The 27533-nt window shown below is 38.3% G+C and overlaps 1 protein-coding gene across 1 annotated transcript in view; it reads left to right on the forward strand.

Moving 5' to 3' along the window:
• Positions 1-17141: 17141 nt before the first annotated feature.
• mEFTu1 (mitochondrial translation elongation factor Tu 1) overlaps positions 17142-27533 on the forward strand; it is a 167394-nt gene continuing 157002 nt past the window's right edge. Inside the window, exon 1 of the mRNA XM_090373527.1 lies at positions 17142-17274. Within this exon, the coding sequence (XP_090229653.1) occupies positions 17247-17274 (28 nt within the window). The 5' untranslated portion in view covers positions 17142-17246. The remainder of the gene's footprint in view (positions 17275-27533) is intronic.

Here is a 27533-nt window from a genome sequence, read left to right on the forward strand (position 1 = left end):
TAGTCTGGGATAAAATCCGGAAAATGAAGGGAAAATATACATCCCACCCTTCTTCAATCCTAGATTATAATGGATGCGCTATTGCAGATCCATCTGCAATAGCCAATGCTCTCGGGGAAACATTCTCTAACATCTCTGTTTGTTTGTTTTTTTCACAGAAATGTTTTTTTCTAACATCTCTGTTGGATGATTGTTTTCTACATCAGCATGTTCGGAAGGCAACTAGAGGGAGTAATACTCTTGATTTGATTATCAGCAGTGATTCTTCATGCATTAAGAATCTGCAGATAAATGAACCACTACGTGGCAGTGATCACAGTGTGCTGAAGTGGGATTTACTCAAAGAGGTAACTACCATTAGGGGTAAAGGGAAGGGTTATTGCTTCCGTAAAGGCAACTACGATGGACTGAGACAGTATTTAAATTCTATACAGTGGGACCAACTGATGATGTTACCAACAGCTAATTCAAAATGGGAAGCATTCAAAGAACTTATCTTGGAAGCTACTAGGCTTTACATACCAACTAAGAAATATTGTTCAAGGTTTAGGCCTAAATGGATGTCAGATGAACTAATGAGGCATATGGCAGAGAAGAAAAATGCATGGGATACTTACAAATTAACACATGACACAGAAGCCTATGATAGATACAAGTTGATATGCAACCAAGTTACAAAGGAGGTTAGGCAGGCGAAGGCAGATTACGAGAAATCCTTGGCAAGGGATGCAAAGAAAAACAGCAAAGAGTTCTTTACTTATGTGAACTCTAGAAGGAAGGGGATGAATCAGATTGGTCCACTTGATATTGATGGGTCAACTGTTGATGATCCTGCTCAGGTAGCTAACAAACTAAATGAATATTTTGCATCGACATTCACACATGAGGAGTTATTCAGCAAGGGGAATGCCAGAGGTGTATTCAACTCTAGCAGTAAGCTACAGAATCTTGAAATAACTGGGAGTAAAGTGGAGGAGAAACTGTTGAAGATAAACACAAGAAAGGCACCCGGGGTGGATGGGATCTATCCAGTTATATTAAAGGAGGCAGCAAAGGAAGTAAGCAAACCCTTAGCCATAATTATGAGAGCTTCCTTCGACTCAGGGGAGGTACCCATAGACTGGAAATGTGCAAATGTGACCCCAATTCACAAAGGAGGATCAAAGGCTGACACAAGTAATTATAGACCTGTGAGCTTAACTTCTGTTCCAGGAAAATTAATGGAGGCACTGGTTAAAGAAGCACTGCAGGATCATTTAGACAAGACTTCAGTTATAGCTCAGACACAGCATGGTTTTGTTAAGGGGAAGTCTTGCCTGACCAACTTGATTGGATACTATGATGCAGTCACAAAAGAACTGGATGCAGGGAATAACTTTGATATTATATACTTGGATCTTAGAAAGGCTTTTGATACTGTTGCACATGGAAGACTGCTACACAAATTGGAGCAGTGTGACATTGGAGGCAAATTGCTGCTATGGATAAAGGGGTGGTTGAGGGGGAGAAGACAGAGTGGTAATCATTGGACACTGCTCATCGTGGACTAATGTTATTAGTGGAGTCCCTCAGGGCTCAGTGTTGGGTCCATTATTGTTTTCTGTATTTATAAATGATATTGATGATGGTATATCAAGCTTAATGTCCAAGTTTGCAGACGATACAAAGGTTGGCAGGGTTGTCAAGGACACTACTGACACTATGCTGCTGCAACAGGATCTGGAAAGGTTGAGCAGATGGGCTGAGAGGTGGCAAATGAAGTTTAACATTGACAAATGTAAAGTACTACACATGGGAAACAGCAACCCCAGAGCAACGTATCAACTCTGTGGTACTACACTGACAGTGGTAGAGAATGAAAGGGACTTGGGGGTGGTTGTGCAGACAGATATGAAGTTCTCTGAGCAGTGCAGACGGGCTGCAAGAGTAGCTCATGGAGTATTGTCAATAATATACAGGAATTTTTCCAGCAGGGATAAGGAGGTGATTATTCCATTGTATAAGGCAATGGTCAGGCCACACCTAGAGTACTGTATACAGGTCTGGAGGCCTCATTTCAAGAAGGATGTAGAGCTGCTGGAACGAGTACAGAGAAGGGCAACAAGATTAGTGAATGGAACAAAGGGGTGCTCTTACGAAGAAAGGCTTAAGTTTTGCAAATTACAGTGTCTGGAGACTAGGCACTGGCGAGGTGATCTGATAGAGGTTTATAAAGCCTTGAATGGTTTAAGCATGCTCAATGCTGATGGGATTCTTCCTCTAGCTCAGAAAAATCACCTGAGATGGCATAAATTCAAATTGAGGAAAGACAGATGTAGGATAGACGTGCGGAAATTTGCCTTTAGCCAGCGGGTGGTTGGTTGGTGGAACAGACTTCTATCCCTTGTGATGGAGGTTGATAGCCTAAATAAGTTTAAGGCTCAGCTGGACAGGTATTTTGAACGAACAGAGGGGTGAAGTGGAAGTGGGTTTTTTTTTTTTTGGCTGATGCTGCATAAGCTTGCTTTCTTGCATCAAATGCCTCTACTAATGCTAATGCTAATCTCTGCAACATCTTCGTATTCCCCAGAGTTCCTGGTCCTGAAATATAAAATCGAAAAACAGGCACTGAACTTTAAATTTAAGAGCATTTATCCCTACAACGGGGATTTTACTATTCAGGAACTGGAAAGAGCCCTCGCTCTTTCCAAAGCAAGTGCCGTTGGACCAGATGGCATCCATTATGAAATGATTAAACATCTTTCACCAAAATCTATGGATTGTCTGCTCCTTCTGTATAACAGAATCTTTACTGAAGGGCAGTTTCCGGACTCCTGGAGAAAGGCAATCGTTCTTGCCTTTCCTAAGCCAGGAAAGGATCCAAAAGTTACCACCAATTATCGTCCTATTGCTCTGACTAGCTGTCTGTGCAAAATCCTGGAGAGAATGGTTAATTCTCGTTTAATATGGTATCTAGAAACAAATGACCTTCTCTCCAACATCCAGTGCGGCTTCCGAAGGAACCGGTCCACTTTGGACTATCTTATTAGATTGGAAGCATCCATCCGGGATGCTTTCCTAAAACGCGAACACTTGGTGTCGGTGTTCTTTGACATGGAAAAAGCTTATGACACAATTTGGAGATTTGGCATTTTAAAAGATTTACATAGCCTAGGCCTTAGAGGGCATCCCCCCTTTTTTATTCAAAACTTTTTAGCCAAACGATCGTTCCAAGTTCGTGTGGGATCCTCACTCTCTCGCTCCTTTAGCCAAGAGGAGGGAGTACCACAAGGATCAGTATTAAGTGTCACGCTTTTTGCCATCAAAATAAATTCCATCACAGAACAACTTCCTCCAACTGTAAACAGTGCCCTCTATGTTGATGACTTTAGCATTTTTTGTCAGTCGTGCAACATGAGGGTTATTGAAAGACAACTGCAGAAAGCCATTGATAGTCTGAATTCCTGGGCACTTGCTAATGGCTTCAGGTTCTCGCCGGAGAAGACCGTTTGCGTACACTTTTGTCGCAAGCGTAATCTTCATCCTGAACCTGAATTAAGGCTCGGACAAAATGCTATTTGAGTAGCAGCGAACACAAAATTCTTGGGACTCATATTCAATAAAAAACTGACTTTTCTGGATCATATTCGTCAACTCCGCACAAAGTGCACAAGAGGCCTTAATATGCTCCGCTCGCTCTCCTCTTTATCTTGGGGTGCAGACCGATGCACCCTTCTACAACTTTACCGTGCACTTGTGCGATCCAAATTAGATTATGGGTCCCAAGTATATTCTTCAGCCAGAGACAGTACCCTTCGATGGTTGGACCCTGTCCATCATCAGGCTCTACGTATCGCTACTGGAGCATTTCGAACATCTCCTGTCCAGAGCTTATACGTCGAAGCAAACGAACCACCGTTATCGCTTCGTCGTAAGCAGTTGTCTCTAAAGTACGCCTTAAAACTGAAATCCCTGCCAGACCATCCTACGTGGCCATTTGTTTTTGAGCCACGATGGGAAAATTTGTACAACACCGGTAAGACTGCCAATCGTCCTTTTGGTATTCGTCTCCAAGAACTACTCAAAGAACTTAATATCAAGGTAGACAAGGTTGCCCAAACACCAAAGCAACCCTTTCCACCCTGGCATGCTCATGTCCCGGCATGTGACTTGTCCCTTAGAAATTGGGGAAAGTCAGACACTCCATCATCGGTCTACCTGCAGCTTTATTCAGCACACCGAGCTGAACATTCCGACTTCGCGCCAGTCTACACAGACGGTTCGAAGTCGGAATCATATGTGGGATCTGCTGCTGTCTTTACAGACACCACTACATCGGAGCAGATTCCCTCTGAATGCAGTATATTTACTGCAGAGCTGCATGCTATAGAGTTAGCCTTGGATCACATTAGTGAATGCCAATACCAACGGTTCATTTTATATTCCGATTCTCTCAGTGTGTTACAGGCTTTAATATCTGTGAGATATAATCCTCATCCAGTTCTGTCTAGTATTCAGCTGAAGATTCACTTCCTCCTTGGACGTGAATATGATATCCGCTTCTGCTGGATTCCCAGCCACATTGGGATTATGGGAAATGATTTGGCTGACGCCGCAGCCAAATCAGCAATTCCTAGTAATAATCGCTGCCTGTCAGTCCCCTATACAGACTATAGACAAATAATACACCAAAACATACACTCCCAATGGCAGGACTCGTGGAATAGACAGACTGGAAATAAACTATATTGTATAAAGCCTGTAATTGAACTGTGGCAGTCTAGTCTGCGCAGGAATCGTAAGGAGGAAGTTGTTCTTGCCCAGACCCGCATAGGACACAGTCATTTAACTCATTCGTTTTTGCTGAGGGCTGATGACCCTCCTATGTGTGTGTCCTGTGGCACAATTTTAACTATGAGACACATTTTAATTGATTGTCCAGATTTTAGTAATATCCGTTTTACTGCTTTTAATCATCTGAATGAGCTGTATACACTCAGTCAGATTTTATCCGACAATGACAATGTGTCTGCTATTTTTAGATTTTTAAAATCAATAAATATTTTTACTCGTTTATAAAATTTACATTTTTCTTATACTTCTTGACATAGTGACCTAACTAATTAGGTCACTGAAAGTTAAAATTTTTTTATAAATGACATGGTCTTGGCGCATTATAGCCTTAGTAGCTAATGCTCCAATAAAACCAAAACAAAACAAAAAAACAAAAAAGCTTGACTATCAACTCCTGCCAATAGAGAGACCCAGGCATGGGCCTGGTAGGTTCATGTTTAAAGATGATTCAGTAAGAAATCATCATTAACCTATCATAAAAAGGTATGTAAAATCAATGTATTTTCCACTATTACTCTTATTTGACTGCTTTTAATTGCTGTTTGACATCAGCCATTGTAGATGCACATATCTGTTGTGTCTCTTTCTTTTATCCTAAATCTGAGGACAATAACTGTAGATTGAGCCATGTGATTCCGTCGTGTGGAAAAGAATCAACCAACTGTTACTTCCTGATAATATAAAAGCTTAGTGAAAAAAAAAACAAGGAAGCGAAGAAAATCAGATGTTCTTTCACGAAATTTCTGAGTCCATCAGAACTAATTTCTTCATGCTTCTCTTTATCCAGAACGTCAAGTTGCTGGTCCATTGCCATCAGTCACTTTAAAAACGAATGTTAAATCTGCGTAGATACTTTTATGAAAAAATAAAATTCAGTATTGCCAAAAATTGGACTCTGTCTTACTGTATTTATTCACTTTATAAATAACCGCTCTTTATAAAAGTAAACATTTCCATTGTTCCTCAACATATTTCATGCATTTGATTCTGTTCATTCCTATATATATATCTCTTTAAAAACTTTCTATCTATGAAATTTTAGTCATAATTATGAGAGGATCTTTAGTGAAATGGGAAGTTTTTTTTTTTTTTCTTGGCTGAGGCTATATAAGATTGCTTTCTTGCATCATTTGCCACTATGAATACTAATACTAAACCAACCAACTAATACTAAATCATGAGTTATTACTGGTAATTATTTTCTTATTATATTAATCACAGCAGAAACATTAAATATGCGTTACATTTCAATTGTTATTAAATTCCAGGAAGAAATAAATAATAAATGCATTACAAAAGCATTGACAGCATACAACGATTGTTTAATTTATTAAATTACAGAACCTGAAAACATGTTGTATTTCACGCTCTGTTGATTATGCAGTATTACAAAATGTGGATTGGATATTATGTTGGACGATATGTGCAGCGAAGTGAAACTATTACTGTTATATATTGATTAATCATTTAGTAATAATCTATAACAGAAAAGTTGGAACTAGAAAAATTGGGCAGATGGGTTGAGAGGTGGCATCTGAAGTTTAACATTGACTAATGCAAAGTACTGCATATGGGTAGCAGTAACCCCAGAGTAACATACCAACTGTGCGGTACTACACTCGGAAGTGGAGAATGAAAAAGATGTGTTGGTAATTGTGTGGTCAGATATGAAGTTTTCTGAGCAGTGCAGACAGGCTGCAAGAGTAGCTCATGGTGTCTTGTCAATGATATACAGGAATTTTGATAGCAGGGATAAGGAGGTGATTATCCCCTTGTATAAGGCAATGGTCAGGCCACAGCTTGAGTACTGGATACAGGTCTAGAGGCCTCATTTTACAAAGGATGTAGAGCTGCTGGAACGAGTAAAGTGGAGGGCAATGAGATTGGTGAGCAGAATAGAGGGTTTCTCTTACCAAGAAAGGTTTAAGTTCTGCAAATTGCAGTGTCTGGAGACTGGGCACCTGTGAGGTGATCTGGTTGAGATTTATAAAGCCTTGAATAGTTTGAGAAAGCTCAATGCTGATGTAATTCTTCCTCTTGTTTTTTGCACCTGAGGGGGACATAAATTCAAATTGAGGAAAGGCAGTTGTAGATGTGCAGAAATTTGCCTTTAGCCAGTCGGTGGTTGATTGCTGGAACGAGCTTCCATCTGTCGATGTGGAAGTTGACAGCTTAAATAAATTCAAGGCAGAAGTAGACAAACTTTTGGCATGAAATGAGTAGTCTTTTTTTTTTTTTTTTTTTTTTCTTGACTGATGCTATATAAGCTTGCTTTCTTGCATCATATGCCTCTACCAATGCTAATGTCTCTACCACCACTCCAAGCACATCAATACCATTCCTGTACATTTCTCTTTTAACTCTGTCCAGCTTTCCACATCTCAGCATGGCTCGCAAGTTCCGTGTGCTGAATTAGGCCTTAAAAATATTTTAAAAAAAAACAACACCATCATTTTGATGTTTGTACGTACTGTGCTCTTTTTTCGATTTTTTTTTTTTTTTTAAGTGAGGCTTTCCACTGGAACTACTGTACTGAACACTTCATCAATGAACATTGTTTACAGCATTATATATGTTGCTTGTGATAATTAAACTAATATTATATAAATATGTATTTTTATCATTTTTTTTCATTCTTCTGCTCACTTCTAAAACAGAAATTTTCAAATAAACTCAGCAGCACACATAACCTTCTTTAACAAAAACAAAAGAAAATTTAAACTTTTTTGGTAGCACAGTGTAATTTTCCATGTGCTGTGACCCGTGGAAGGGGGTGAATCCTGGTGGTTGAGGGGCCTAGCTTCAGCACACCAATTTGACCCCTACTTCAACAAGGTGACTAGTTGGCTGGTGAGTTTGTGTGCAAGTATCACCCATGTTGATGCTATGCCACTGTCCTCATGTTCTAAGATACAGAATTCAGGCTGGCAGAGGCGTGGGTATGGTGCCTGGAGAGTCTTGGCATTCCATTCTTGATTGCATTTATTGCTTGGTGGGTATTGGGCATCCCTTTTGGCTCCATTGTGGGTCACGAGCCTGGACACTGAATCACTAAAAAAATCTATGAATCCTGATAATATAAGTCTTCCTTCTGAGATGATTAAACATCTTTCTTCAGAATCCATTGATTATCTGCTCTGTCTCTACAATAGAATTTATATTGAGCAATTTCCAGACAATTGGCATAAGATAATTGTACTTGCCTTTCCTAAATTTTGAACAAATCATCACAATTAATTTTCACAATAAGTCATCATCACAATTTTCCTAAATTGTGACGACTTTCCTAAACCAGGAAAAGATCCAGAAATACCTACCAATTATCTTCCTGCAGCTCTAACCAGCTACTTGTGCAAGGTTCTAGAAAGAATGCTCAATGCTAGGAAACATCTAGAAAAATCTACATCCCACAGGAACTAGTAGTTGTTGGTGGCTCTATTGTCAGGGAAACGGGGAACATGGTATGTAAAAAGGATAGGTGAAACAGGATCAGGGTATGTCTGCCAGGGGCAAAGGTTGATGACATTGTAGAGCGGATATCATCTTTTAAGGGCACAAAAGGTGTTATTGTTGTACACATTGGCACTAATAATATTAAGAGTAGGAGACTGGCGGAATTACTTAACAAGTACAGGTCACTGTTGAAAAAAAGCCGTGAATTAGGGTTGAATTTGAAATTGTCTGCAATTCTGCCCAGACATGATACGAGGGAGTATATGATGAGAGCCTTGTCAAGCAATTCGGCCCTGGAAAGATTGCGCAAGGCTCCAGGGATAGAATTTTTTTCAGCCTGGTTTGTAGGTTTGTACTTGTTAACAGGAGAGACTGTTTCTACAGAGATGGGATACACTTAAATATAAACGGTGCAAGAATATTTGCTAATGCTATTGAGGTATTGTTAGGTGGGTTGGAAAACTGCTAACTTGGAGGAATACAAGGACTAATAAATGAACAGTAGCCACTGGCAGAGGTGAAAGTGATTCTTGCACTGCTTCTATTGGAATGAGCAGCAGCCTGGAAAACAAGATGCAGGGTATTTCAGAGACTGCTGGGAGTCATTGCAGTACAAGTAAACACATGTGTTGTGTTAGGGTAGCTAAGTATAGGAACAGGTGCATGTATACTTGCGTGTACACCAATGCTAGGAGTTTGGTAAATACATTTGATGAATTTGAGGTATTGCTCAAAACATCAAAGGCAGATATTGTTGGGATATCAGAGACGTGGTGTCACACAGATATAAGTAATGCAGAACTGGAATTTGGGGAGTACAATGTCTACAGAAAGGATAGACAAGATAGGAAGGGAGGAGGGGTTATGCTATTAGTTAAGAAACACATAAAATCCAAGGAAGTGAAGCCAGTCGACATCACTGGACAGTGCAGTGTCGAGTCAGTTTGGTGTGACATAAGCATTGGCAGATCAAAGTTGAGAGTAGGAGTGTGCTATAGGCCTAATGACTCTGATGAGTATAATAAGAAACTGTACAGGGAAATAGAGTGGGCCAGTAAATCAGAGAGTCTTATAATGGGGGATTTAATTTCCCAGATATTAACTGGATTTTGTGGATTGGTCACTCACACACTGCAAGGCTTTTTGGATTTATTGGATGATTGTTTTCTACCTCAGCATGTTTGGGAGGCAACTAGAGGGAGTAATACTCGATCTGATTATCAGTAGTGATTCTTCATGCATTAAGAATCTGCAGATAAAGAAACCACTAGGTGGCAGTGATCACAGTGTGCTGAAGTGGGATTTACTCAAAGAGGTAACTACCATCAGGGGTAAAGGGAAGGGTTTTTGCTTTCATAAAGGCAACTACGATGGTCTGAGAGAGTATTTAAATTCTATACAGTGGGACCATCTGATGATGTTACCAACAGCAAATTCAAAATGGGAAGCATTCAAAGATCTTGGAAGCTACTAGGCTTTACATACCAACTAAGAAATATAGTTCAAGGTTTAGGCCTAAGTGGATGTCAGATGAACTAATGTGACATATGGCAGAGAAGAAAAATGCATGGGATACATACAAATTAACACGTGACACAGAAGCCTATGATAGATATAAGCTGGTCTGTAACCAAGTCACAAAGGAAATTAGGCAGGCAAAGGCAGATTATGAGAAATAGATGACCAAGTATGCAAAGAAAAAGAGAAAAGAGTTCTTTACCTATGTAAATTCTAGAAGGAAAGGGATGAATCAGATCGGTCCACTGTATATTGATGGTTCAACTGTTGATGGTCCTGCTCAGGTGGCTAACAAACTAAATGAGTATTTTGCATCTACATTCACACATGAGTTATTCAGGAAGGGGAATGCCAGAGGTGAGTAAACTCTGGCAGTGAGCTAGATGATTTTGTAATAACAGAGGAAAGTGGAGGAGAAATTGTTGAAGATAAACATAAAAAAGGCACCCGGGGTGGATGGGATCTATACAGTTATATTAAAGGAGGCAGCAAAGGAAGTAAGTAAACCCTTAGCCATAATTATGAAAGCTTCTTTGGACTCAGGGCAGGCACCCATAGACTGGAGATGTGCAAATATGACCCAAATTCACAAATGAGGATCAAAGGTTCACACAAGTAATTATAGACCTGTACATTTAACTTCTGTTCCAGGAAAAGTAATGGAGGCACTGGTTAAAGAAGCACTACAGGATCATCAAGACAAGACTTTAGTTATAGCTCAGACACAGCATGGTTTTGCTAAGGGAAAGAAACCTATGATAGATATAAATATCAAAGTTCATATTTGGATCTTGCGTGACAAATTTGATTGGATACTATGATGCAGTGACAAAAGAACTGGATGCAGGGAATAACTTTGATATATATTTGGATCTTAGAAAGGCTTTTGATACTTTTGCACATGGAAGACTGCTGCACAAATTGGAGCAGTGTGGCATTGGAGGCAAATTGCTGCTATGGATAAAGGGATGGTTGATTAGGAGAAGACAGAGAGTGGTAATCAATGGATACAGCTCATCGAGGACTAATGTTATTAGTGGAGTCCCTCAGGGTTCAGTATTGGGTCCATGTTGTTTTCTTTATTTATAAATGATATTGATGATGGAACATCAAGCTTCATGTTCAAGTTTCCAGACGATACAAAGGTTGGCAGGGTTGTTAAGGACACTACTGACAGTATGCTGCTGCAACGGGATCTGGAAAGGTTGAGCAGATGGGCTGAGAGGTGGCAAATGAAGTTTAACATTGACAAATGTCAAGTACTACATATGGGGGAACAGTAACCCCAGAGCAACGTATCAACTGTGTGGTACGACAGTGATAGAGAATGAAAAGGACCTAGGGGTAATTGTGCAGACAGATATGAAGTTTTCTGAGCAGTGCAGATCGGCTGTAAGAGTAGCTCATGGTGTCTTGTCAAGGATATACAGGAATTTTTCTAGCTGGAATAAGGAGGTGATTATTCCCCTTGTATAAGGCAATGGTCTGGAGCCCTCATTTTAAGAAGGATGTAGAGCTGCTGAACGAGTACAGAGAAGGGCAACAAGATAGTGAATGGAACAAAGTTGATCTTATGAAGAAAGGCTTAAGGTTTGCAAATTATAGTGTCTGGAGACTAAGCACCTGCGAGGTGATCTGATAGATGTGTTTAAAGCTTTGAATGGTTTGAGCATGCTCAATGCTGATGGGATTCTTCCTTTTGCTCAGAATAATCACCTGAGAGGGCATAAATTTAAATGATGAAAGAGAGATGTAGGATAGATGTGTGGATATTTACCTTGGGCCAGCAGGTAGTTGGTTGGTGGAACAGACTTCCATCCCTTGTTGTGAACCCCAAACTGGAGAGGTATTAGAACCTATAGTACTTAGTACCGTGTGTGCGTTGGAAGTTGAGAAGATGAAAGAAGATATTTGGTGACATTGGACTTGAACTTCTGTAGATTTTAATTTTCAGGAAATGCGTATGAAGGAAGGTTGTTCCAGAAAAGGGCAGTTGAATGAATAAATGAGAAGTTGAAATATGAAAAGTTGGTTCTGTGGGTTTGAAGTTGGACAGTAAATGGATGTTGGCTGGTGGCAGCACGTGATCGGACTGTTTTTAAAGAGAGCGGGAATTATAGAAGCTATTCAGAAGAACAGTGCCCATGGAAGTATCTGTAGAAGAGGCATGCAGCAGAAACAGTACGTCTATGAGAAGCGAGTGGAGAGACTCTTAGAGATTAATTAACCTAACTGTCCTCTTCTGAATGGAATCAAGAAGCCTGAGAGAGGTTTTGGGGGCACTACCTCAGATGTGGGAACAATATTCCATGGAAGGGCGGATTTGCGATTTATACAGAGTGAGCAGCTGTTTGGAAGAAAAGTAACGCCGAGAGCGAAAGAGAAAACCAAGTTTTTTAGATGCAGAGTTAGCAATATTTGTAATATGCTTGTCCCAAGAGAGATTAGAAGTCAGGGTAATCCCCAAAAGAGATATATCATTTTGCCTAATCGGAGTGTCACTAAAGATAAGCATAGGAGCAGAAGAATCCTTTTTGTGAGATATAAGACAAGACTAAGTTTTAGAAGGGTTGAAATCAACTAAATTGTCTTTGCCCCACTGGAGGATTACCTGATGATCGGCATTTAAGGAATTGGTAGCAGATTTTCGAGAAGTTGAAGCTGATTGAGCAGAACAAGGTTTCTCAAATTGAAAGTGGAATGCAATGTGCTATCATCTGCAAAACTATGGATAGGATTTCCAGTCAATGGAAGAAGGTCATTAATATACAAGAGGAAAAGAGTGCGGGAAAGAACTGAACCTTGGGGGACACCGGCATTAGTGGAGAAGTTATAAGACAGTGAGCCATCTACCATTACTTTCAGTGAGAGAGAACAGAGAGCAAACTGGATAAGCAATTACAAAAAACAGTTGGCAAACCATAAGATCGAAGCTTGTTTAGAAGACCTTTATGCCAAACAAATCAAAAGCCTTTGAGATGTCAAGTGTAATTACTTGAGTTTCACCGAACCTTTCATTGAATTAGTCCATAAATGGGTAACATAAGTCAGAATATCACCAGTGGATCGACACTGACGGAGTCCATACTGGCGATCATTGTCAGACTGTAGGTTTCTAGGTAGTTTAAGAGTTGCCGGTTAAATGATTTCTCCATTATTTTAGAAAGAGTAGAGTAATTGGATGGAGGGATTTGTCACCCTTTTTAGGAACTGGCTGGATATGAGCAAATTTCCAAGCAGAAAGAAAAACACCTTTGGAATAAGAAAGTCAGAAAAGGCGGCAAAGAACAGGAGTAAGTTCAGGAGCACAGGTTTTGAGAACAAGTGGAGAAATACCATCAGGACCTGGAGCTTTCTTAGCATCAAGATTCATCAAAATCCTTCTGATATCCTTTTGACGGAAGACGACAGGAGGCATTGAATGGAGCGCGTTGGGAATGGTGGTAGGTGTTTTGCCAAGATCATTAATACATGAGCTGGAAGAAAAATGGGATGCTAGCAGGTCAGCTTTACCTTTGGCTGAAGTGACAACAGAACCGTCTGGTTTTGACAGAGGTGGGAGCATAGATGGCAAAAGTTGCGGCCAATAGCTTTGGCAAGAGACCAGAATGCTCGGCTACCATTAGGGCAAGAAGCAAGTTTCTACTCTTAGCCTGTTCAAACTCTAGTTTGGACTGATTAATACTGCTTTACAATTGTTGCGAGCATTGGTGTAGGCAGAAAATGACACCGAAGAATTAGAAACAAGCCAATTACGATATGCAACATTCTTCTCTTGAACAGCCTTAGCACATTTATTGGAAAACCAAAGTTTAGATGAAGGACGAGATTTTAAAGTGGAGTGTGGGATAAAGGATTCCATTCCTGCTAGAATAATTTCACTGACATGATCTGAGCAAACGTTGACATCAGAAATTTTTAAACAGTAATCCGACCAAGGAAAAGAAGAAAAGAAGTCTCGCAGGTCATCCCATTTTGCATTCTTGTAATGCCAAACAACAGGAGGTTCGGAATAGCCATGAGATAAAGGTTCATTGGAGAAGAGACAATCACCAAGTTGTGATCTGAAGTGCTTAAAGGAGCTTCACTTCGACCGTGTACTTAGTAGGGTTGTTTGTGAGATAAAGATCAAGCATATTGGCTGTATGATTAGGAATGTCCGGTATTCTTGTAGGTAAATGAACAATCTGTGCAAGGTCATTAGTAATTGCAAAAGCCTCAGCATCTCGACCTGCTGGGTCGGTGTGACTAGAAAATGGAAGCCAGTTGGAGTTGTGGACATTAAAATCACCAAGGAAAATTACCTCACTGTTAGGAAAGTTGACTGGAGAAAGTCAAGTTGCAAAGAGAGGAAGTCAAAGAGCTCCAAGTGATTAGTGGAGTTGGAGAAATGGTAGAGACAACAGAGGAATTTGACACAATGAGTAGAGAGATTTTAAACCAGAGAAGATTAAAGAGAGAGATTCCAAATCTGACAGGGAGAATCAGAACAGACATATGCACATGTACCACCTTTGAGGCAAAAGGAATAATACAGCGAATAATTTGGGCATCTGAGATGAGCAGTAGTTGAATCAACCGATAACTGAGATTCTGTCAGAAAAAGTACATGGGGTTTGGCAGACTGCAAGCGGAAATGGACATCGTTGAGATTAGAATTGAGACCACATATATTTGTGAAATGAATAGGAAAAATAATAGTTGGTGTGTGTGTTACAGGCCTAATGAATCTGATGAATATAATGAGCAATTGTGCAGAGAAATGGCAGGCCAGTAAATCGGAATGTCATAATGGGGGATTTAACTTTCCAGATATCGACTGGAAATTGTGGGCTAGTCACTTGCACCCTAGCAAGCTTTTGTGGATTTATTGGATGACTCTTTTCTACAGCAAAATATTCGAGAGGCAACGAGATTGAGTAACACCCTTGATCTGATTATCAGCAGTGATTATTCATGCATTAAAAATTCGCAGGTATAGGAACCACTGGGTGGCAATGATCAAAATTTATTGATGTGAGAATTACTTAAGATGTAACTACCATCAAGACTAAAGGGAAACTGAGAGCAAAATGGAGGAGGCGTTTCTTTCGTAAAAGTGGCTACAGGAGTCACAGACTGTTCTTAAATTCTGTGCAGTGGGATCCTGTACAGTGGGATCATGTAAATTCTGTACAGTGTGATGTTACCTCGTTGAATTCTAAATGTGAAGCCTTCAGGGAATTAATTTTGGAGGCTACTAGGCTTTTCATCCCAACTAAGAAATACTTTTCAAAGTTTAGGCCTCAATGGATGTCAGATCAATTAATGAGGCTCGTGGCAGAGAAGAAAAATGTATGGGATGCATATAAAGTATCCGGTGAGACAGAAGCGTATGGCAGATATAATCTAGTCTGTAATCAAGTCAGAACGGAAGTTAGGCAAGTGAAGTCAGATTACGAGATTTCTTTGACAAAGGATGCAAAGAGTTCTTTTCTTATGTAAACTCTAGGAGGAAAGGGATGGATCAGATTGGATCACTTAGCATAGATGAGTTGACTATTGATGATCATTCCCATGTGGCTGATAAACTGAATGAGTGTTTTATATCTACATTCACACATATGGAGTTATTCAATGAGGAAAGTGCTAGAAGTTTATCAAACTATAACATGCAGCTACGTAATTTTGTAATAACTGAGAGCAAAATGGAGGAGAAATTGTTGAAGTTAAACATAAAAAAAAAGGTACGTGGGTGGACTGGATCTATCCAGTTATATTAAAGGAGGCAGCAAATGAAGTAAGCAAACCCTTAGCCATAATCGTGAGAACTTCCTTTGACGCAGAGGAGGTCCCCATGGTCTGGAGTTGTGCAAATGTATCACCAATTCACAAAGGAGATTCACAAGGTGAGACAAGTAACTATAGACCTGTTAGTTTAACCTGTGTTCCGGGGAAAATAATGATATCTCTAGTTTAAGAAGCATTGCAGGATCATCTAGATAAGACTGCTGTAATCGTGACGACACAGCATGGATTTCTTAGGGGGAGGTCTTGTCTGTCCGTTTTGATTCGATACTATGATGTGATCACAAAGGAACTGAATGTCAAAAATAATTTTGATATCATATACTTCCATTTCAGGAAAGCTTTTGAAGATACTGTTGCACATACATGGCTGCTGTACAAATTGGAGAGGTAAGGCAATAGGGGTAAGTTGCTGCAATGTTTAAAGGGATTGATGAGTGGGAGACGACAGAGAGTGGTAATCAATGGACACTGCTCTTCGTGAACAAATGTTATTTGTGGTGTTGCCCAGGGTTCGATGTTGGGCCCTTTGTTGTTTTGTTTATTTATCAATGATATTGATTAAGATATATCAGTTTTAATGTCCAAGTTTGCAGATGATACACACGATGGCAGGGTTGTAAACAATATTAAAGGTAGTATGCTACTCCAATTGGATCTAGGTAAGGTGGGAAAATGGGGTGAGAAGTGGCAAGTTAAGTTTAACGTTGACAAATGCAAAGTATTGCCTATGCGTAGCAATAACCGAAGAAAAACGATCCAACTGTGTGGTACTACACTCAGGGAAGTGGAAAGTGAAAAAGACCTGGGGGTAATTGTGCAGTCAAATATAAGTTCGCTGAGCAGTGCAGAGGGGATGCCAGGGCAGGTCTTGGAGTCTTGTCAATGATATATAGGAATTTTTTCAGCAGTCACAGGTATGTGATTATCCTGTTATACAAGGCACTGATTAGGCCACACCAATAGTACTGTGTATAAGTCTGGAGGCCTCATTTTAGGAAGGATATAGAGTTGCTAGAAAAGGCAACAAGATTGGTGAGGGGAACAAAGGGGTGCTTTTACCAAGAAAGGCTTAAGTTCTGCAAATTTCAGCGCTTGGGCTGTACGTACCTGCGAGGTGATTTGATTGAGGTGTATAAGACCAGCGGCTAGTTGATATTGGTGAAACTGACTTCTATCTTTTCTAGTGGACGCTGCTAGCCTAAATAAATTTTGGCTGAGCTGGACAGGCATTTGGAAAGAATGGAGAGGTGAAATGGAAGGTTTTTTTTTTTTTTTTCTTTGGCTGATGTTGCATAAACTTTCTTTCTCTGCTAATGCTAATGCTATTGTCCTAAGTAACAGATCATATTCTGAATTCTGATGAACTCTCCAGCAAGAAAAAAAAAAAAAAAAAAAACCCTAACTTTGAAAGGCTCGAGAGTAGTTTTCATCAGGAATTCGCGCTTTTGGGCTCTGCTTATGTTGAAATAATAAATCTGTATTCCTGTAATAGTTGCGCGGTATTCCTGTTCATGTGTGTCTCTGTTCATCCATAGGATTATAGAGAAGATGTTTCTACTCTGTGCACATGATATTTGCTTATAGCGTATATTCAAGGGTAAAACTGGAAAGTATCTCGGCTGTTGCATTTTGTATTGGCAGTAGTATTCAATATGGGAAAAGCAGTGCCACTTTCCATATGTGAGTATTTCTGAGCCTTGCTGTTTTATTTGAGATGCTTTTTTATCAAAATGAAAAATGTCACATGAAAGTTTTTTAGTCGAAGCGAGGTCACGCTTATACAGAACTATTATGCGGCATATGCAGGGTGGTTGGGAAATATATGAAATATATTTTCCAGTAGCGTAGCTACCCTATTTCGGGCACGTAGGCAAAGAACATGTTGGGACCCTACTTAATTAATAGGCGCATTATTGTCAAAGCAGCTTATGCGCCATAAAACCTCCACAACAACAACCTACTTAATTAAATTGCAAAAAGAGGAGACAGCCAAAGACGCCGGGCCCCTAAAGTGCCGTGTCCAGAGGCAATTGTCTTGCCTGCCTACTGATAGCTTGATAATTAAATCCCGGATTAGATGCAAAAAATAAAATAAATCAAAAATGAAATCATAAATGTGACACAAATTTACGTACATACTGAATTCATTATATATCCCAGGCTCACATCTGGTGAGTATGGGCTTGGCACACCCAAGGTCTTGAGCTGGATATCATCATTCTTCTCTTTCTTCGTGATTCCCATCTACTCTTGACTCTCTTTCAGGGTAACTCGGGAATTTTTTTTGTCTGGTGCGGTATAAGCCTTAGGCTTCCTTGCATCATATAGCTAATAATAATAATATTAATACAGTATGGGACTACCTTGTCCATACTTTGTGTGAGTTATATTGCTTTCCCCTTTTGATCCCACTTGGTTTATTCTTAAATTTCTTCTCTTCCACAATTATGGGGCAAGTATAGAAATGCAGTTCTTGATGCATGATCAGGTGTGGTCTCCTGATGAAATACCTGATCATGTATAAAATATTTACTTTAGCGAACATCAGATTTTATTGCATATTTGCCTATTTTTATGCCTCATAGCCAAATTGCCCACCCAAATCTGATGCTGGCTTCTATTACCTTTATTAATTTAATCATTTTTACTTTACATGTCACCCTATCTTATTGGCTTTATGATACATAGGATATTCACATTCTTTCTTTCTTTTTCACACCTTCAATTTCTCATTTTTTTTGTTATCCTTTTATTATTATCTTTTGGTATTTTGTTTAATTGACACTTAACAGCCTTATTAATTGAAACATACATATATAAACTCTTACATCCTTTGTTCTGTCTTGCATGCTCAGGTGCATTTGTCATATCTTATTTATTTTCGATTTTTCATTACTACTTCACATAATAACCGATTATATTTCATATATATATATATATATATATATGAATATGAGTTAAGTTGATAGTGGTAAGAGTTTTTAAAGGTAAAATATGATATACCAGCTTATCAGACAAACCGTAAACCATGGCGGGTACCCAACGTGACCTGGAAAAAATCAATCTATGCCGTGACATAAGCAATAAATTATAAACATATATAAAAATACCATTAAAATGTTAATTATGGCAATAAGATACATTGAAAGGGACTTTTTCGACGGCTAACCCTTTCAATGTATCAACCATAATTAACAAGCTATCCGTTTCTGTAGTCATCGTCCGACGATGACTGTGACATCGTCCGACGAGTCATGGACGATGACTACAGAAACGGATAGCTCGTTAATTATGGTTGATACATTGATGACTGTGTCATGGACATCGTCCGACGAGTCATGGACGATGACTACAGAAACGGATAGCTCGTTAATTATGGTTGACACATTGAAAGGGTTAGCCCTCGAAAAAGTCCCTTTCAATGTATCTTATTGCCATAATTAACATTTTAATGGTATTTTTTTTTATATATGTTTATAATTTATTGCTTATGTCACGGCATAGATTGATTTTTTTCCAGGTCACGTTGGGTACCCGCCATGGTTTATGGTTTGTCTGATAAGCTAGTATATCATATTTTACCTTTAAAAACTCTTACCACTATCAACTTAACTCATATTCATATTTATACAGACCGATTTAATGTTTAATCGTCCTAGATGGCATTAATTGGTTATGTGACTACTTAATATTTATTATAATATTTATATTTATTATAACATTTAATATTTGCTTTTTCATGCTTGGAGATATATATATATATATATACACACACACACACACACACACACAGTTGTTAAAATTGAAGTATCCCTATGTAGAGGGCTCTGGAGCAAGTTCTAAGGCTCGTACTAAAGAGAAATTTGGACAACAGGTACAATAAAGAATGCACTCGCCATTTATTGGAAAAAAATAATTAGTTACAAAATTTGTCACTATATGGCATGTAACTATCTTGGTTACGATTATGCAAATAATGTAAGTTATTGTCACAGTACCACTACTCAGCTCTACTGTACTGTATAAAAGCAAAGCAGTCTCTTCAAAATCATACAGTAGAAGTTTGCCTGCACTATAGCAGCAATGCCAACAATGTTGTAAAAGGCGCTGTTAGTGAAGCTGTACTATCAGAACAGCAACAATGCAGCTGCGGCTATCAGATAATTCCAGCATCAGAAGCACATAAGGCATGGACCTATCACTGTTTGTGCTGTCCGCATAATGATTGTGAAATTTGAAGCGACAGGACATCTTGGTGTTCAACCGGGTAGAGGTTGAAAACTAGTGGAGTGCTCTCCACTCGTTTTTGAAATGAAGATGTGGCCATTTTGAAATGAAGATGTGGCTATGGCTGTCGTGGATTTATCAAGTCAGTCTCCCTGTGGTAGTGCAAGTGTGCCAGCTGTTTCTTGTGAAGTGGACATGCCGTATTCCACTGTAAGGCTAGTAATGCATCAGGTGTTGCAGTACTATCCTTACAAGATGCACATGCTACAGCAGCTAAATCCTGGTGATGCAGATATTTGTTTCACATACGCACTTCAGTTTCTTGCACGAATGACAGTGGATATCACTTGGTCATGGAATAACCTTTGGAGTGATGAAGCCCACTTCTGCTTAAATGGACAAGTGAATATGCGCAACTGTCGCATTTGGGCAACAGAAAACCCTCAAGTTATCCAAGAGGTTCCGCTGCATTCTCCAAAAGTGACAGTGTGGTGTGGATTTACAGCCATATTTTTTTGAACAGGTAACACTGACTGGACCCCGCATCTGTTCCATCACTGGAAACGATATCATGAAATGTTGGCAAATTTTGCAGTACCAGAGCTGCAACAACTTTGGTGCCTTCAGGATACCATATTCATGAAAAAGATGGTGCGCCACCCCACATCCATTGCTGTGTCCAAAGATTGCTAAGGCAACACTTTATAGATGAACAGCTCATCATCCATTGTTTCCAGACATCTTGGCCACCCCGGTTACCGGACCTCACCCCATGCGACTTCTGGTTGTGGGGTTTTTTGAAGAACCAGGTGTATCGGGAAGGATGTCAAACTCTGGCAGATCTGAAGGACAGCATTAGACGTCATGTGTTGGCTATTCCAGTTGACATGTTACGTTCTGCTGTTCTTCAAATGGAAACTGTTGTTGACCAAAATGGAGGACACATTGAACAATTGTAGTCCCATTCAAGTGATTTGTATTGCCGCAGTGCCGTTTTGTAACTACTTTTTTTTATCCCAATAAATGGCGAGAGCATTCTTTGTTGTACCTGTTATCTAAATTTCTCTTCAGTACTAGCCTTAGAACTTGCTCCAGAGCCCTCTACATAGGGACACACACAGTCATAGCTCCCTTTAATGAACTTTCATATAGCGAATTTTTCTATGTCGCAAACTTTTTTGATTTCCCTTTGGTCATTATTTGAAAATAGTTTCTGTATAATGAATAAAATTTCCATATAACAAACTGAATTCGAGAGATCTGGGTACACATTGTGTGCATCTCTGGCTTTTAGGCAGTAGAGCTGATGCTGTAGAAAGCACGAATTAAGAGCTAAAGAGATTAATTCCATGAATTAAGAGTTAAAGCAGTTTACAATTTAGTGGTGCCCATAAAAAACCTGCAGGAGAAAGCTGGCTAACCACTGCATGGGATACAAAAAAAAAAAAGTTTTTGGAGAGACCTTTGCCCTGCAGTAGGTCAACAATGGCTAAAAGAAGTAAAACCTATACATCCTAAAGGGATTAATTCTGTAAATTAAGAGCTAAAACATTCTACAATTAGTGGTGCCAGTAAAGCCCTGCAAGAGGAAACTGGCCAACTATGAAAAATTGTCATTTTTGTGGCCAACCATAGAAAAACATGGAAGGTTTTGGGAGAGGCCTTTGCCTAGCCATGGGTCAGTGATAGCTAAAAAGAACTAAAACCTATACAACTTATACACTACTGTACCGAGAAGTCTAGCTGGTCAACTGTATCTACGTGTCCACAGCCATTGGCAAAGATTAAGGCATATTTCTGACCTGGACATTGGCTCTGGTCAACCTGTTTTCTACCATACACATCCTATTAGAGAATTAGGAGAGTGTGATTTTCCTTCATCTCAGAAATTCATGTATTGTTTTGAAGAAATGAGTAATTCACACTTTCATTAAATTTCACCATTCTGTTCACATGGTAGGTATAAGTGGTCTCAACATTGGTTTTGTTTTAGCTGCGGTGCAAGTGACCTTACAGTGCCTAAGAGGAAATTCTTGAGTGTAGTGTGAAAAAGTGGTGGTGTATTTTGGGGTGTTAAAAAAAAAAAGAAATTACTTTAAAATTTGGTATTCCTACCAATAGTGTGTTAACCATTCTGAAAAACTGTTTGAGGAATGTATCAATATGTGTATGAATGTATCAATATGTGTATATTGACACAATATGTTCAATACCAGGGCCATTAATAAAAGAAAAGGCTATGGAGTGTGCATCTTTTCTGGGGCATAAAACATTCCAAGCCAGTTCTTGGACAAATATAAAGAGTGGCATGACTTAATCAATAAAGTTATTTCTGATGAAAGTGGAGTTGCAATCGAAGAAGACTATACTCATTAGAAAGAAATAGTTTTGAAAATAATTTTTGAACAGTGGATTTTAAATTTCTATAGAAAGATGATGAAAGAAACAGAAAAATCATGTTGATTTTCAACAACTACCCTGCCTGCCTTCACTCGGTAATTTTGAAACTTGCAAGCATGAAGCTTGTTTTCTTCCCATTCAATACGTCTTCTAAACTGCAGCCAGTGGGCCAAGGATTTGAATATGCATTATGAAAGGCACATATGGAAAAAAAATTATACTGAGAAAAGGAAACAACCATCCTATAGATTCTGTTATAGATTTTCGGATGTGCATATCAGAGTTTGCCAAAGTGGTGCCAAGATTTCGTGGAAACAACAATTAAGAATTGTTTCGCAAAAGCAGGTTTTACTAAAATACCAATTAACAATGAGAGGGATGAACTACTAGGGATGAATCAGTGGAGAAATTTTTCTTTACGAATTTTCAGGAGTTGACATGGTGTCATAGTAGCTGAATATCCGAATGACTCCACAACATTTTGGAGCATATTTAAAGAACTAGTGACAATATCGATGATGAGCTGGATGAAAATGATGGCAACAAAGGGAACAAGGGCAATAACAATATTGGGTCATTCCATGTCAAGTGGCCTAGGGGTCCCTGCTTGATCATCTTCAATTTTGTTGAAACTTGGTTCAAAAAATTTGAAATTTGAAATTTCAGTTCAAAATATGTGGCACAAACACCTTTTTTATGGAGGTTACTTGTGTTATGCAGAATAAATCACAAAAAATTTTCAAAATTTTAAGTGTTACCGTTGCATAACAGTGAGAGGTAGTGCTCTGAAACTTGGTATACCTAGTTAACTTTTGGCAGAGAATGCAAAACTTTCGGTGTTCAGGCTCAAAAACCTTCATTTTTTACAATGCGGTCTAAAACTGGCACCAAAAATTTGCTGCGACAAATTTAAGCAAGTCTTCTGAAAGTCATAACTTTGAAATAAAAACCTTTGGTACCTTCTTCTTTGGACATTCCACTTACCAACTGCATGAATTCAGCCTAACTAAATATCAGCTCTTATACTTGTTTTCTGGCTGAGATATTCCCTTCAAAGATTGACTCAAAATTTGAAAGTCAAATTTGACATGTCTTAAGGGGCAACTATCTTAATGTGGAAAACCTTCAATTCTCTCATTTTTTTCCAACGCTGGAAAGAGCAGAGTTTCAGCTACAAGGATCGTGGTTTATTGTTTTGTGTCTTTGCACTTGAGGGCTTAAAATTAAGCCTAAACATCAAGTAGTTTTATGTGCTGTATTGTTATTTTGTGAGATCATTTTTGTTGCTGAAGACTTCCTTAATCCTGCCTAATGTTTATAATAATCTAGAAATAGAGTATATTCTAGAATTCTGGAATATTCTAGAAGAATACCCAAGAATTATAGAATTTTCTAGAATTCCAAAAAAACTGATGAACATTCTAGAACTCGGGAATATACAAAAAAAGTATAAATAGCTGATAATTGAACCATGCTTTTATTAATATGTTTTATCTTCATGAAGAACAGTTTGTTTATTTTGGTCCTCTATATTTTATTGTTTGAATGTAATAAAGTTAAGTTTTCATTGCTTGTAGAAATGTCCACTTATTAGTCAGCATGAAAGCCACGGAATCAGAAGATTTTGTTGGAGATAAGCTGGATTCGTGCACCATCAGTCATATGGATAATTCTAAATGCCATGTGCTATTCTATACATGCAAAGCTGGGTTAAAATTATTTAAAGAATTTGAAGAACAACAGCTGATAAGTCAATGTTGTGGATTAAAACTGGGTGAAGAAGACACAATTTGTCTACCATGAAGCTTTGCTTTTGACAAAATTTGAATTTTTGCAGCGTTCATGTTACAATCCTTTCCTGAAGAAAAATCATATGGTGAAAAAAGTTTACAACCAATTGATTTGTCAGTGGTAGACTACCTGAAAGACCTAACAAAGGTAGACATAAAACCAGGCCAGAAGCTGTGCCCATCATGCCAAAAAGAGTCTAACAGCCGAAAAGCAGCAACAGGAACATCAACTTCATCTGGATCAGACCATGATGACAAAATGCATGTGACTGAAAAAGCTTGAACACAAGTTTGATGATTATTGGTATTTTTCCTCTGAAATTTCAGCAGATGGCTAAGAGAGACTTACAGGGCTATGCCAAAAGAAAGGCAAGTCAAGTATAAGATGTAATTGCCAATAAAATTGCATCTATTGGTTGGTGGCTTGGATCCAAATGACATCATGGAACCAAGTGCAAGTCATCAGTGTGGAAATTGCTTAATTACAATGAGCTGCTTAAAGAATTGAAAGAAAAGTTGATGGTATCAGGTCATTCAGAAAAACTTCAAATATTATCACTAGCTCCAGTTAGTTGGTCCATAAAGAAAACAATGGAAGAGTTTAGTGTCTCAGAAAGAATGGTCAAGAAAGCTAGAAAACTTAAAGCAGAAGAAGGAATCATGGCCATACCTGGAAAAAAGCACTAGCCATGGCAAGTCACCATGTGATGAAATTGGTGGAACAATAAAACGATTGGCAGCACGTGCAGTTCTCCAACACCCAATCGAAAACCAAATACTGACACAAAGAAACATGTTTGAATTTTGTGACAAGCATGTGACGAATAAAATTCTGTTTTTTTTCTAAAGAGGAAATTGAGCAAGTAAGGCCATTTCAAGAGAAAAGATTCATATTAGATGGTCATGCTATTGCTGGAACAAGAGAAAATTATCACTTCATTCCTACTGATGCAAGACAGATTTGTGTTTGCAGAGTATCAAATGACACGCCATCATCATTTGTATCTCATGTAGATCAGACTAGTGAAATCAATATTCAATATGTAAAGTAAAAAAAAAAAAAAAAAAAATATGTGCCAGTTGTTAATTTACAACCTGGCCAATACATTGCCTGTATTTTTGACAACAATTGGTGGATTGGAAATATTTGTGAAATTTCATTTGAAGAACATGATGTATTGGTAAATTTCGTCCATCCTCATGGAGCAGCTCGCTCAAGGCTTGCTAGACAAGATGTCTTCTGGATTACTGAACAACAAATTATTGCCAATCTTCCAGTGCCAAAAACAACAACAATACACCTGAAGTATTAATATCAACCATCCAATGAAAAATTCCAGTCCATTACTAAGCAGTGATCCAATATCTTCACACTCACTTTGCTTATTTCAAATTGTATTGTGTTGTTTTAAATAAATTTTGTTGCAGTTATAACTTCTTTCAAGCTTAGAAACCAATAGAACATCATCTTTATGTTGGAATCTTGAATAAAGACCACTTTTCAGGCTTGGGAACTTGCACTGAAGAAGCCCATGCAATTTCTTTTCTTGCCATTTACACCCCCATTGAAAAAAATACAGATCTTTTTGTGCCTTGGTAATATATCCCTTCTCCTTAAACCAAAAGGCATAGTAATTGCAGAAAATTTTACTCTTGTAAATGCAATAGTTCTGTCCTGAGATGTGAAACTTCATGAAATAAGTATGCAAATATTATGCGGAAAATATAAACTGTTTAAGGCTATTTTTTAGGCCTTAAGCAGCAAAACACAAAACTGAAAAAACTATGGTTCTTGTTGCTTAAAACCTGCTCTTTCCAATGGTGGCAAAAATTGAAGGAGAATTGAAGGTGTCCCACTTTAAAATATTTGCCCCTAAAGATAGGTCAAATTTTGACTTTTAAATTTTGAGTCTATCTTTGAAGGAAAATATCTCAGCCAGCAAACAAGTATAAGAGCTCATATTTAGTTAGGCTGAATTCATGCAGATGTTAAATGGAATGCCCAAAGAAGAAAGTACCAAAGGTTTTTATTTCAAAGTTATGACTTTCAAAAATCTTGCTTAAATTTGTCGTAACAAATTTTTGGTGTCAGTTTTAGACCCCATTATAGCTTGGACACCAAAAGTTTTGCATTCTCTGCCAAAAGTTAACTAGGTACACCAAGTTTAAAAGCATTACCCCTCAGTGTTGTGCAACAGTAGCACTTAAAACTGAAAATGTTTTGTGATTTGCTCCGTGTAACACAAGTGACCTCACAAAAAAGGTGCTGGTGCCTTAAGCATACTATATTTTTAACTGAATTTTTGCACATCTTCTTTGTAAACCTGTTTAAACATCTACACAAAGTTTCAACAACAAAATTGAATATGGTTGAGCAGGGACATCTTCAAAATTAGGCCACTTGACTTGGAATCGCCCTATTAAACCTTACAAACAAGAAATATTGGCAGCATTTGAAACTTTGCATCGGTCTTCAGTGGGAAGAAAATATAACAGAAAATTCATTCCCACTTATTTCTGATTTATTTCCCATCTTTTACTATATTTCTGAATTTACAGTATTTTTTACTGTTGAAAATGTCAAATTTCTTTATAACAGAAATTTCTGTTTAAAAAAAATTTTTTTTCAACAGAACAATCGATTTCGTTATATAGAGACCAACTGTTGTTTAACATTGACAAATATGGGTAGAAGTAACTCCAGAGAAGCATACCAACTGCGTGATACTACTCTCAGGGTGATAATGAATGAAAAAGACCTGGAGTAATTGTGCAATCAGATATGAGGTTTTCTCAGAGCAGGTCATGGGGGTCTTGTGAATGATATACAGAAATTGTGTAAAACTCCAGAGTGGTACACCTGGAGTTTTACATAAAATGGCGTTGAGGAGAAGAGGGGGAAAGTAAAGTAGTGACGTACGGTCGTAACTTCACCCACTCACTCCTCTCCTTGCTGCATGTGGCAGATGTCACGTGACACAACAGTATGTTGGAGCTGAAAAATAAGAAAAAAGAACGAAAAAAAAAAAAAAGAAGCATTTTTTGGGAGAATCAAGTAACAAAAATGCACATTATTTGGGTAAGACAAAATGTCACGTGACATAAAAATTTGTCAGAGCTAAAATGAAAAAAAAAAAAATAACATGAAAACAGCAATTTTTTTTTTTTTTGAGAACAAGAAACAAAAATTAACACCATGTGCAACCAGTGATTCTTCTCGCTCGAACATTACCAGATGATTGCACTATATTAACAATGAAATTGCTTGTATAGAAGCACAAATTGCCAAAAGAATTTTTTTTTTTTTTTTAATTCTTGGGGCCTGCCACCAAGTCCCTGCTTTTGTTACTGCAATTAAGCATTAACGATAAAATTACTCTCTATAAATGCAAAATAGCTCTAAAGAAATGATATTTCTTTTTTAAATCCACATTACTTCATTAGACGATTGCACATGTGTTAACAAGAAAATAGAAACAACAAAAACAGAAATTTTCACCATATGCAAACAGTGATTCTTCA

This window comes from Mastigoproctus giganteus, chromosome 5 (genome assembly GCF_048544385.1).
Source record: "Mastigoproctus giganteus isolate SK-2022 chromosome 5, ASM4854438v1, whole genome shotgun sequence".
Classification (NCBI taxonomy): Eukaryota; Metazoa; Arthropoda; class Arachnida; order Uropygi; family Thelyphonidae; genus Mastigoproctus; species Mastigoproctus giganteus.